At 41.0% G+C, this 13082-nt stretch overlaps 1 protein-coding gene across 3 annotated transcripts; it reads right to left on the bottom strand.

Moving 5' to 3' along the window:
* Positions 1–265: 265 nt before the first annotated feature.
* Positions 266–12816, bottom strand: zgc:153681 (uncharacterized protein LOC751719 homolog). 3 transcript variants are annotated; one of them, XM_037078146.1, is made up of 23 exons: positions 12665–12816; positions 12457–12581; positions 10551–10610; positions 9839–10049; positions 8679–8844; positions 8501–8584; positions 8034–8138; positions 7700–7780; positions 7308–7377; positions 6968–7056; positions 6748–6855; positions 6530–6639; positions 4134–4170; positions 3656–3724; positions 3433–3488; positions 3173–3280; positions 2921–2979; positions 2697–2812; positions 2553–2595; positions 2372–2450; positions 796–978; positions 656–716; positions 474–563 (listed from the first exon to the last, which is right to left on the bottom strand). In XM_037078146.1, exons 2-23 carry the CDS (start codon positions 12524–12526, stop codon positions 525–527), a joined length of 2004 nt encoding a protein of 667 aa, XP_036934041.1. In that variant the 5' UTR covers positions 12527–12581; positions 12665–12816; the 3' UTR covers positions 474–524. The 3 variants fall into 3 exon arrangements, with proteins under 3 accessions (XP_036934042.1, XP_036934044.1, XP_036934041.1); XM_037078147.1 differs by lacking the exons at positions 12457–12581; positions 12665–12816 and adding an exon at positions 11172–11334 and having other exon boundaries at positions 266–563; XM_037078149.1 differs by lacking the exons at positions 10551–10610; positions 12457–12581; positions 12665–12816 and adding an exon at positions 10679–10932 and having other exon boundaries at positions 266–563.
* Between the last annotated feature and the right edge of the window lie 266 nt (positions 12817–13082).

The raw sequence follows: 13082 nt of genomic DNA, 5'->3' as shown, positions 1-13082 counted from the left end.
TTTCATTTCAGTCAGCAGACGGAGTTTGCAGTCTTCATGTACTGATACAGACCATAAGAAGCTTTTGAAAGCTCTAGAAAAAGCTAGTGTGGACCTTGAGTTATGACTTTCAGTTTTTGGGAAACCTGCATTTCCAAGGTCAAGAATGAATCTTCATGCCCAGTATTTTGGTCTTACTGTAGCAGAAGTGAAATCTATCAGGTGTGTGTAACAAAATATTTTTTATTCAAACGTAACATAGCAAATCATTGTGAACACATGTTAATCTACTGGCCAACTGTCTTTATTCCTATGAAAACATGTAGTGAGTTATATACAAATGACTAAAAACTATAGTTACAATGACAACTGAAAATTGTATCATAACATCAGTCTTTAGATTGAACACTTGACATTTGGCTGTTAAAACAAAAGAGTTAAGCCGTGTACTTTCTTAATAAATGAACAGGCAAAAAAAGGATAAAACAAAACCCTTAAATAAAAATGACTGCAGATTTTATTTCACAGAAGTATGATTAATCTCTTCATTTTATGAAAGCAACATCAGGGATCTTGCCATCCGTCTGAAAAGAGAAACAAGAAAAAACATTTTAGGAACTTACAATAAAAACAACCACATTTTATTGAGTTGCGGAGCTCAAATAAATTGTGTTACCTTTAACTGAGTGAAAATTTGTGCCGCTCTGTTGAAATCCCAATCATTGTCTTGCAGACACCTGTGACAGATATTTTAAAGTAAGTAAATAACTTGTCATCATTTATTGCTAACAGAATATGCAGGAAAACAAGACTTACTTTTGTGACCACTCCAGGTTCATTCCAGACTTCTGCGAGAAGGCTGTGAGCATCTCCTGCTGCGGAGCAGTGAGGGTGGGGACGGGGCTGGAAGATGGCGTCGGGGCGGGAGCGACAAAGGCCCGGCGGATCTCTTCAGTTGTAGCCATCCGGATGAAAAGCTGGTCATTCACGATGCAGAGACTGTGACACAAAGTAGACAGACCATAAGTTTGGACTGTTTCAGGTACATCAGGAGAGGTTTAACTTTTCCCTCTTTTGTTCCACAAACGAACTTTATGGCAGGAACACATTGGCCCAAACGGTGGACGTCTGAAACGTCTGGGGAGACTCGGGATGAGATCGGGAACAAATTTGTTCGGTGTGTTCAGCTGTGTTGCAAAGCTGAGACTGTCAGCAGTCGAAGGATTGGACGTGATTGGATACTCTGATTGGTTGTCTGTTCAATGACCATTCTGATTGGCGGTGTGCTAGCGAATCACCGCTGTGTGTAAGAGGGGCGGAACAAACCACTTTTTCCCTCCTGCAATGTCTTTGTATAATAATGAGCCTGAGAGCAGGCAACATGACCATCAGTTCAGCCATAATGATCTTTCAATTAATGCCAAGTATTGTGTTCCACAAACATCTTCTCAGGTTAGAATATTGAGCCAATATTGTGTGCACTTGGTTTTTCTCTGATATCTACGTCTGCACTCCGTTCTGTCATTTCCTGTTTTTGTGTTTTGGATTACTGCCACGAGACTAGCGCCACCCGATGTTAAGGAGGCTTGTTGCACCTCGCACAAGCACAGAACATACACACTACTGTGTAGCTGGCAGTTGCCGAGGCGGTATGTTTCAATGCAACTTTTCTGCCGAACGGGTCAGACGAGAGGTGACAGTTGGATAATGGCAGTTGGCCGTTGGTTTGAGTCTGGGCGATGAGTGGGCCCCTTTAGGTTCACCTGTCAGACACTCAACTGCCAGGTCATTAGCCTCGCCAAGCTAAAGGCAGTGTAGCCATTTAAGTGGCTATATAACAAAACAAATCTTCATAGAGATTCTCAAAATTTTTAGAGTATTGTTTCTTTGAGATTGTTTCAGAGGGTCTTGATGATAATAGACTACATTTACTAGGTGTGCCTAATTCACTGGCAAATTGACTGACATTGAAATAAATAATGGAACATGAGGCTTTGACTACTCAGTTATTTAGATGCCAGTTTAAACATAAAATTAGATTACAATGTGAATTTTCTTCTTAATGTTGGAGCGAGTGGTGAGCTATTTGAGTGGAGCAGGTGGAATGAACAGCATCATGGGCAAGGAGCAGAAATTCTCACCGATTCACTCCACTCACACACTCTGGTTAGAGTTCTGAAACAGGTAGTATGGGCCACCAGGTGGCCTCATAATTAAACAAAATCCATCTTGGAACAAAAAAATATACATTTGTGCGGTGTTTGTCCTCATATGCAGTGAATTTTCTTCAAGATCAACACTTGTTCCGAATTTATTCTATTTTCCTTCTTATAAGTAAATGTGAAAGACAACAGGAAGATGATACAGGCCATTGTGAGCTAACTTCACTTACCCAGTGTTCCCTGCTGGAACCGTGACGAACACGCGTGAGAAGGCCATGGTTGACTCTCTGGATTTTCCATCAACAGCGACTGAAAAACAGACACAACACAAATTGGCACCAAAAACACCACCACTCATGTTCGCAGTCGATGAGAACAAGATTTTTAACTCATGATGACCAAACACCTTACCTTCTTTAAAGACGCCACTGACTGTGAATGATAGTAGTGTGTTCTGTAAATGGGAAACAGTTTTCAGAATTATTAAAAGAGATAAAATCAAAGGGAGAGGGAAAAGGCTGATCAAGTGCTGACGGGCAGAAATTATGAACTCACGGTGTAGGTGTTAACATCAACATTAAAGGAGGCGATGTCGTGCTGAGTTTTAGGCAACTCGTTGAGGAAAGCCACCACGTTGAGTCGTGTGTGTTTCAGAAGTCGAAACCGTAGCGCTAAAGGAGGCAAGATTCAGAGAGGGAAACGTCAGGAGTACACTCACAAATATTCAGTCTTTACAGTTCAGATGTTGTGACAAGCCAACAGCTCGCTAGTTAACTCACTGGGGTCTTTGTGCCTTCTCAGGTTTCGACTGTCTTTATGATACTCTCCCAGGCTGCTCCTGAAACCAGAAGAGAGGGACAGATAGAAAACATGTGAATTCAGGCGAGACTCAGATAGGGAGGCGCCAGGAGGAAGAGCAGCAGTAAGAGCAGCACCCACTGATGGGTGGAGATGAACGAAAATCTTATGAATGTATGATTTCATGTGTCAATCACTGTTGTTACATTTAAAGAAAAAGTGTGTGTTCATACCTAGAGGGGTTTTGGGTGGAGTAAGGTGTTGTGAGGGACAACGATGCTCCATCGTGGTAAGCATCCAGAAGTGGTTGTCTGTCCCCTGAGTCGTATATACTGTAGTACCTGTAATATAGTCAGAAGTTAGTTATTTTGGGGTTGTCCTTGTGATCCTTTCTTGTGGATCTGATGTGAATAGTTGTGTCACGTTGACCCTGACAACACTGATAAAATGACTGCTGTAAGAAGAGTCTCTACATAAAAAGGTAAAAACTCACTGTTGCAAGAACCGAAGGATGAGAGCCTTGATTTCATCTGAGCCGAAACAACTGCCCTGTATTGTCAATTGGAGAAATACATGTTATGTTGGTAACCTTCCACCTGAAGGAGAATTTATCTTAAATGTACAGAATGTATCTTAAATTAAATCAACATTGTTGATCATCATTGTTGTTTTGGAATAAATATATATTATCAATCACATGAGATAAAACAAGTGACCTTGCAGGGGGGGATGGTGGTGGGCGTTTCCACATCGAATCCAATGGGTGCAGGGAGGTCATTGCCGTCCTACAAAGAAACACATGAAGAAGATTCATGATGTGGCCACATTCAGATACTGCAAATGTATTTCATTTACATGCTGTTGTTACCAATATCTTTTTTTTTTAACCCAAGTCGGTGCCATCGGCTCTTGCCAATGCATTATGTCCTACACCGCTGGCTGTAGACGGCCCTTGTCGGCAAATTTTTACCAAGTCGAGCTTGTACAGTCATTGGTGTTGACACAAATTACTGTGATTGGCTGTTCAGGTAAGTGGACCAGTTGACAAAAAGAAAAACCCCTGGAAAATAGAATCCATTTGCAACTATTTATCAGACATATTCTTAATTAGAATATGACATGAGGCGACACAACATTTGGCCTTTGCCAGCTAGTTCTTTGATATCGACTGTCATCTGTGTTTTTTTTACTTACCAGTTTTAGAAGCCGGGGGAACCTCTGCCGCACAGCACTGGTACAGGAACAAAAAACCAAGAGCAGGAAGGTTATCATCACAAACTACCCCAACGCACAGATATATCAAGTTCATTACAGTAGATACCACTGTCAGTCACACCTGCTGACCCAAATATTGTCATTTTGTGTCTTTCAGTTGATGTAATTTTACAATGCTACATTGTCGAGAACATTTGGGAGAATACAGTCAAGTATATTTACATGGATACACACACTGAACTGTACTTGTAACCAGTGTCACTGAGGTTTAACCTTTATATATATATGAATAAATCCACTAACGGATTAGTACATGCCTCTCAGCTTAGCTGTGCTCTTCGACAGTTCTCCCACCCCACAGGTGTACTTACCAGCAGGTATACTCACCCTCTCCCCCAATATGGAGATATACACAGATCTGACATGGAGAAGCCACATAAACACACTTCTCAACAACACACACACGCATACTAACATGCAGAGACCCACGAGCTGCCACACTGTGATGGAAACCAGTTAACACATCCATTTTGAATTAGTAAAATAAAGAGGTGATGAATTGCTGGGAGAGAGGTGTTACCGCCAGTCTCGAGTCAACTTCCCCAAAAAACATGGGCCAAGATGCTGGAATCAGATGAGTCAATGTCAACCCAAAAAACAAAACAAAAAAACAGGGCCTGGGTAAAGAAATTTAAAGTGAAAGTCACACAAAACACAAGCGAATGTAGTCTAACATCCATTAAAGGCTCAAATCATTGTTTGTCTGCACCCATGATAATCAGCAAAGAAAGACAACCTGAGAATAGAGCAGAACAAAAAGGACAGCTGGCTTCAAAGTGAGCTGCACCCAGCAGTCCCACCACTCATCCTGCAGCCTCCCACTGCTGCACAACAGAGCAGTTATCAGTTTAGTATCTCATTGCCACCATCAATTCTGAGGAGATCGGTCGTCATGCTCAAGCTGTCCGCTTTTAATTTTAAAGTTTAATTTGTGCACAGGCCTCGAATAAAAGAGGGGCTGTGAAATCATTAATCATTAGACTTGAGTTATTAGTCTCTACTCTGCTCTGCTCTCTGCTTAATGGTTGAGCTTTTTGTACTGGTCACAGTCATCAGAAACTGGAACTTCACTTATTTCAACTTAAATTTCCAGTTCAGGACACATTTCCCTCTGAAGTTAGTTAAGCGTATTTGCCAAACTCTCCACATCTTTTACTGAACAGCAGAGGCCTGTTTCAGGCCAAGGAGAACCAACTTAATGGAAGAGACAGACTGCTTTTTCTTTTTGACCATCTTTGGCCATTTATAATGATCTGTATCCCACTCCGCCTCAGCCCAACAGCTTTTCCTGTGGAGTCCCGTCTTCATAAGTTCCAGTCGTCGCGCTCTCAGTGAGTCAGAGCTCACAGGGACCAAGGCCGAGTAATCGTGACTGTGCCTGCCTTAGGTTGTCCCAGGGTTTCAAGGTGGGATCTTACCCGTCATAGGCTATCCAGCCTTCCATACTCGCCTGACACAGGGAGCTGAGTGGGCAAGGGTGCTACGAGAGGAGAGGATCTCATTGGCTGTGGATTTTCCTTGTTTTTAGCCAAACATTTGTCAAGGCAACTGTGGAGGGCCCTCTCTACACTGTTTTACAGTACTGCTCAAGAGACCGTTTCAGACTCAAATCTTCGAAAGCAGTTCACAGTAAAAATGTTTTTCAAGGGTTGTCATGCTTAATATCTTCTTTTAAAACAGTGCTTCTTCTCAGAGTTGTATCTCATCAGCAGTGTGATGGTGTTTTTCAGCAGCTTATGGGAAATCTAATCAAGATGTCAGCAGAGGGGTGCTGGGTACAGCATCACTGAGAACCATCAAACAGAACAAAGCCTGAAAGGACGCCCCACAGTGAAGCTCAATAAGTGGCAGAGAGAAAATGGCTGCTCATAATGTGGAGAGGTAAAGCAAGCTGAAACGAAAACAACGTGGAACTGCATCAAGTGTAGAAGTCCTTGCAGAGATGTTGGAAGTAAGAAATGCTTAATTTGTAGTGTGGAGAGGAAATGTTCATCATCAAAAGGGGGGAGAAACGTGTACTTGGAACTAATTTCTGTTTCCTTTTTCTCTTTCTGTCACACACATGGAAACACACAAATACATTTTTAAAGGGTATTTAACAGTGAATGTCAGCTGCCTCTTGCTGATCCAACAGATGCTAGGGAAGTGTTTTCAGTTATTTAACACAAATTCAAAGGCCTGCTTGATCTTCTTTTGTAGCACATTGCTGTGTACTCTTAACAAGAAGGACACCTCCTGGACACCCCTACTCGCACACAAACAGTCACACCGCTGACAAAATCGTCACTATTCACCCCCCAAAATCGGTGACTGACCTAATGTATGAGGCCTGATCCTTGAAGAAGTCACACAGAGGGTTCCTGTTCAGCCACAGCTCCCCCAGCTTCAGGCCTTTCAGCTTGTCCAGCTCCCGGTCAGACTTCAGCTGGATGACCAAACAACCAGAAGACGTTGATGTGAGAGGAGGATATAAAACTAGGTCAAACTAAGGCCTGGTTATCATTCAGTTGATTTACTGAGCAGCCAGTTTTACCTCATTGTGGGAAAGGTTGAGGGTCTTCAGATTAGGCACCTTGGTCACCAATTCAGCAAGTTCATCGAGTTTGTGAATGCGGTTGTTACTCAGGTTCAAGCAGGTCAACTGGAAAGAGTCATAGAAACATATAAGCACATCCAGGGCACTTTTATCTTGATGACAGTCATTTTATTTTCCAAATCAATAACATTAAACCCAACCAATGTAGAAATATTACCTCTGGAATGTTTTCTTCAATGATCTTGATGACAGCCTCCATGCTCGTCTTTCTATTTAAGATGACTTCAATGTTCTGGGACACCAGGTCTGTCACATGACATAAAAGTAACAATCAAAATACTAAGCGCATGTGCAAAAACAGACACAGGATTTAAAAGTATTTTCAGAAACAGTGAAATCATTCAACAGTTCTGTCTTACAATTCAGCTTCTAACAGTTATATATAAAGACAGACAAGATATTCAGTTGTAACAACCAGTCTAGTACTGTTAGATGCTAGTTAAATTTGTGTCCAATATGATGTCATGCATACAATTTGTGTGTGGGGATATAATTACCTGGATCTGTTCGGATGTTGTTCATATCCAAAGCTTGCTGGGAGCCATCAAACCGTTTTGCCATGCATTGCTGTGAGAGATAAACAACATGAGAGGTCTCATCTCAACAGCAAGACGTTGTCAGACACTTGCTTCATTTCAATTTAATGGAATTAAAAAGTACAGAAAGAAAGGGATTAATCTAAAATATGAATTAATTAGCACCATCTCCTCCATCATTCAAACCAAATTACTCTATTTCAACTTCTATTTTATCAACTACAAAGCTCCACATTTACTCTGACTGAGCCCAAATTAAATTCTTACCATAGATTTCTAAGGCATCTAAAAATCTTATCATTGTCACAACTTCAGTCAGAACCTTCAGATTTTTATTGTCTCCCATTTCTTACCTTCAGGTGCTCCAAGTGTTCAGGCTTTAGATCAGAAACCAGGCTGGAAGGTGGAGCGCTGGGGTTGACATGAACTTCCACCTTGAAGAGACAATAAACAGGTGATATTCCATAGATTAGTAAACAGATATACCATACACATGTTGAGTTTGACATAAAGCGTGATTTGTGGTTATTCATTAATCAAAGTAGATAGGATATCACCATTATCTACAAGCTATAGGCAAAAGTGTGGCATGTTGCCAAGATCTGGCAATATAAGAAGCGTGATTATTAGGGATAATAGATTTTCTGCAGCATCAACATTGACATTTCCGTTAATTCCTCAACATACCTTGTACCCATCTGTGTCTGTGATCTTGTGGGAACATTTATGCAAGGCATTAGCGGTAGATGAATCATCCACATAGAAATGAGCCCTGTTATGGTCAACATGGTACTGGACAGACAGGGGGAGAAAGAGGTAAAATCAAAATTCCTAAATGCAAAGACTATGTCCAAAAATGCCCTTTTCTAAAAACCTTCAGATAGATCCTGTTTTTAGATAGAGACTGAATATATATTATTCATCAGCAAGCAAGGAAAAAATATAGATAAAAAAAGAAAGCACAAGTAACTATCACAGTTTCTTTTATCAGAACTCTACGCATCCTGAATGCACTAAAGTACAATCCACAATGCAAATATAAATAGAAGCACAGGATGAGAAGGTCATGTACTGTTTCGTTCAACTTAATAACTTGAGAAATACAAAGTGCCTTTTATTTTTAATTCAAATCACAAGACAACAGTGAACCTCACCTGTACAGGTCTGTAAGGAACTGAACAGATGTTCTGAAGGGCTGTCAATAACCACTGCTTATCATATTTTTTCCCGTGTGGTATCTGTCAAAAAGCCAAGAAAGTAGAATGTGATGTCTTTTCACAGGTTATGTTGTAAATATATGGATGTCCTGAGACAACTTGTATAACCACATACCGTAACTTTGAACCAGCCTGACCGACTTCTCCCTCCTCCACCTCGGCCTCCTCTGAAGCCGCCGCCGCCTCCTCCTCCTCCTCCTCTACCACCTCCTCCCCCTTTGCCTGGTCGCCTGTCAAAACGTCCATCCCCTCCTTTCCGAATAGGCCTCCCATATGGGTTGCTAAACAAGACAAAAACGTACATTTAAACATCACCAGGAGGAACCAGAGTATTAATTTATTTCCTCTGATATAGTTCCTGGACCAGACTTAAGTTCCTGCTCGGTTGGTTGCATTTTCCAAATAAAACCTTCAACAATGAGTTCAAATAACAGTGTTGACGTGAAACAGCCAGCTGCAGTGAGAAGGGGAAACGAGAAGGATAAAATCGCAGCCAAGAGTGTTGCTGTTGATCGTCGTCTGACATTACACGTTTTGTCAATTATCTCTGCCTGCAAACATTTGTTTTGTAGGTGGGTGACGGTAAGGGGCGCTTAGCTGCTGCTGCTGCTGCTTCTCGTGGTTAGACTTGAACACTGCTGCACAATTTGTTCAAATTCACTTGGCGTCACGCGCTTTTTGCTCGCTTTATGCCAAAACAAACAAGAATACTCTGATGTCAAAATGCGTACAGGTTGGCCGGTCTGGGCAGAGATCCCTAAAGCTAACTATTTAAAATGTATGCATGGTATGCAAGTCGGTAATTTCAAACAAAACAGCAGAGATAACAGTGGTAAACCAGTCAAAGTTACTGAACTGACCTCAATAAACTTTTGTCTCACTTTCACAGTTTCACTTTTGTCTTTTCTGCTGTAGTGGTTAGATGACTTACAATGATGTTCAGGCCGACTTGTTCTACTTTCACTCCCTGAAATGACTCAAGCTAATTGAGGATAGAATCAAATCAGCCACCAAGCAGTGGAAACAGCCCCACATCAAATAATTCAGGAGAGAGCATACCAACGGAAACGAAAAGAAAAGAAAAGAATCTTTCCATTTTATGCTTCCACTTTTGTACCACATTATTCTGAAACTGCATTTAACTCATACTTTAATAACAATTCTCCAAGCAGTCTTTTAAAAGGGAATTGTTTGTTTTGGAGCCCCCACTCTTAACCAATGTATCTGCTGACAGTGTTTAACAATCCACAGGCTTGATCAGATGATTAGACTTACAATCTATGCTGGGAGCTGCTGTCCTGAGAGTTGTCACTCATAGCAACATCTTCATCCATATCAGCAAGCCTGGACCGTGGCCCAGGACCTCCAAATCCCCCCGAGTGGCTACCCGGCTGGCGGTCTCTTCGGGACCTGTCATAGGACCGACCCTTGTGACCACCTCTGCCTTTACGGCTGCGATACTGTGGTGCAGTTCTATCATCGTGCTCTGAGAAAGGGAACAGTTTGACTTCAATGTCACATCATAAACATACATAAGAAGATTAATAAGGTACATAAGAATGTTTTTTAAGTAGAAACCAAGTTATAACACATTACATAATGATGAGAAATAGGAAGTAAATGCATGGATATTATGTCTTATGATTTGCAGGGTAAAATTATAAATTCATTAAAACATCCATATTGAAAAACATGTTTAGCAGATATTAAGAAATTGTAAAGAAAAAAACAAAAAAACGTAGATCATATACCATTTTTAAAGGGCATGCATGACAAGACAGGGAGCAAGACAGCATGGTACAGGAGCTCGCACTACTGTCCTCTGTGTATGCAACTGTATTAAAAATGTTCAGTGTAATACATCTCTGGTGTTGTACGAATAAAATAAAAGGTGCATATTTATGTAATGGGTAAATATTTGTGCAATGAGTAAACACTTATGTCTGCAGAAGTTAACATCTGTAGGGGCCCCGAGATATAATTTTACCTCCTTCGACCATGTAACCAGTGCTTCTGACCTCTCTCCTCACCATTAAGTCTCCATGGTCTGAGGGAAAAACGGTACAAGCAGCACAACATGTCAGGTTAAAGCTGTAGAGAACACAGATCCCTTACCGTTGTAGTAGTGCCCGCCATCCGCCATGTTTCTAGAATAGTGTTAGATTTAAAAACACAGTTTACTGTGTGAAATAATCTTAGCAGTGAGTCGTATCGGTCTTTCACCAAACACAAACAGCAGACTATGGAAGAAACTCCAACATCCCAAGACGTTAAGAGGGGAAAAACAAAGGCGACCACGTCGTGATCGGGTGGCCAGTCTGTTACTGGCTGGTAGCTTCCAGCTAAGCTAGCTTCTCCTTCTGCGCGTTGACAATAGGACAGCGGAAATACAACTTTGAAAAAGCTTCCCCTTCCGGAGCGACACTCAGGCGCGGGCAATTGAAGCAAAGCAGCTCTTTGAGTCTATGTCAAGGAATTAAAAAAAAAAAACTGCAAGAAAATAACGCAACGCTATATAGATGTTAGTTGAAGTCTACGCTAACGTCAGCTCTCAGTGGTTAGCTTAAAACTGGTAGCTTAGCATACTTTGTCACCTGGCTTAACCTACCTGAATGTTTTCTATAACGGAAACAATAACATCGCCGGCAACCTGACATAATGAACTGATGTCTGTGTGACTGGCTGGCATCAAATAAACGTATTACTCTACATTAAATACTTATAAAAGAACAGAAGAAAGACCCGTCCTTAAAGTTAGCCCAGGCCTCGTCTGTTGGTGTTTATATGCTGCTAACACAACAACGTTTGTTCATTTTCACATTCAGGGTTATCAATCCGAGCAGTGACGTCACGTTTTAATTTCAGCACTCTCTAGTAATATAATTACTCTGCTAATGAAAGAAGGCATATACTCAAATTAACCAATAATAGTATTTGATAGACTATTTTTGTATTTGGCAATTATACAGTCTCTTAAACTTGCCAATAAATTGTGTTCATCAACACATTTTTTTAACATAACGTAAAATATCTGCATTCTGTAGTGCTGAGAAAATGAGTTATTGTTTTCAACAATTTAAGGTTTCTAATGAGTTTCCACACAGTGGATGTATATTTGTATAATCTGATTTGTGTTGTCAGGATCAATTATCCCAATATGATTCACCTCCATAGTGATGATGTTATGATATTCTGTTATGCCAACTGGTGCCTAGAAACAATTCCTGACATTCAGTGTTCATTTCAAACTAATATGATTTTTTTTTAAAAAAAAAAGCTCTATTTAACTTATTTTACTGGAGGCATTTCTTCATGAGATATCATTCAAGCTAGATATGCTAATACGTTTATTTATGACTATTATTGAGGGCCCATTGTCCCAAGACTTCAGCTGGAAATGATCAATCATGCAATCATTTCTTCTTCACTTGATCACTGCAACTCACTTTACGCTATGCTTTATATACTTATTTTATGCTGCAGGTCAACTCAAAGATCTCATTCAACACTAACACTGATTTATTTACACTGTTTGTCCAAACAATTCAGAATACAAATCAAGATCCTGCTAATCACATTAAGAGCCAGCTTTCATTCAATTCATATTATCATTATTATTATTTTTATTATTATTGTGAACTTCAGTGACTTCACTGAGAAGTTCACCTGCTACAACCAGTCCACACGACGCATGCGTAGTTGGGCTCATTAGCAGGTGCTTTAACTTTCATGGTGATTAAGCTAATTAGCTTCATGTTTGAACATCCCAAACTACCCTCACATCCAGACCAGAGTCATATCACGTCGGTGTATATTTAAACACACCAGATTTAAACCCAAAGAAAACCTTTTTTTTCCCCCACACGTGAAGTTAATGAAGGACCAGCACTCACCGTCGTTCATCACACGTGCCACCACAGCTAGGTTCGGGTAGCCACCCCGGCAGAAAGTCCCCCGCTCCATCCAGATGGTCTCCGGTCCCCAGACCCCCGCAGCAACACCCCCACAACTTATTATCCTTCAAACAAACAAACACATTCCACAGCACAACATTCCCCATGTTTTGTTATTGTTTAAGCGCTTCTCCGAAACTTCCCTTACCTTGAGGTTGAGTTGAGGGACTTGTTGCAGGCTCTCTTTTTTTAGCGAGCTAGTTAGCGTCCAGTTAGCATCCAGCTGGACCCAGACTGACTGACTGACTTCCACAGTATTCACGGGATAGTTTGAGATTAATTTTACTGTAGTGAAATTTGGCGGGGATAATAATGGAGAAAGAGTTGAGGCTGTGTGCCGTCTGGGCTGGAGGCAGTCAGACTATCCCGCTCAGCAGGAACAACAGCACAGCGCCACCTGGTGGGCAGCACTCAGACTGGGGTCAGGGTCTCACAGCCACCTTGTTAGACCCATAGACATAAATACACAGTCTGTCATGTATATATGTCTATGGTTAGACCTACTACAACAGCTGTGTATTAAATCCAAGCCATGTGAGGGGGTACAATATTTATTAATTGTTTTA

This window comes from Acanthopagrus latus, chromosome 18 (genome assembly GCF_904848185.1).
Source record: "Acanthopagrus latus isolate v.2019 chromosome 18, fAcaLat1.1, whole genome shotgun sequence".
Lineage (NCBI taxonomy): Eukaryota > Metazoa > Chordata > Actinopteri > Spariformes > Sparidae > Acanthopagrus > Acanthopagrus latus.
The sequence above is the reverse complement of the archived record's forward strand: the minus strand, read 5'-3'. Positions and strand labels throughout refer to the sequence as shown.

Excerpts from the sequence above, each read along its gene's own strand:
- zgc:153681 (XM_037078146.1), bottom strand. The coding sequence starts at position 12,526 with ATGGAGCGGGGGACTTTCTGCCGGGGTGGCTACCCGAACCTAGCTGTG. Across the intron at positions 7,378-7,699 it reads AACACTTGGAGCACCTGAAG|CAATGCATGGCAAAACGGTT; the intron begins GTAAGAAATGGG and ends TATCTCTCACAG. Across the intron at positions 717-795 it reads AACCTGGAGTGGTCACAAAA|GTGTCTGCAAGACAATGATT; the intron begins GTAAGTCTTGTT and ends TATCTGTCACAG.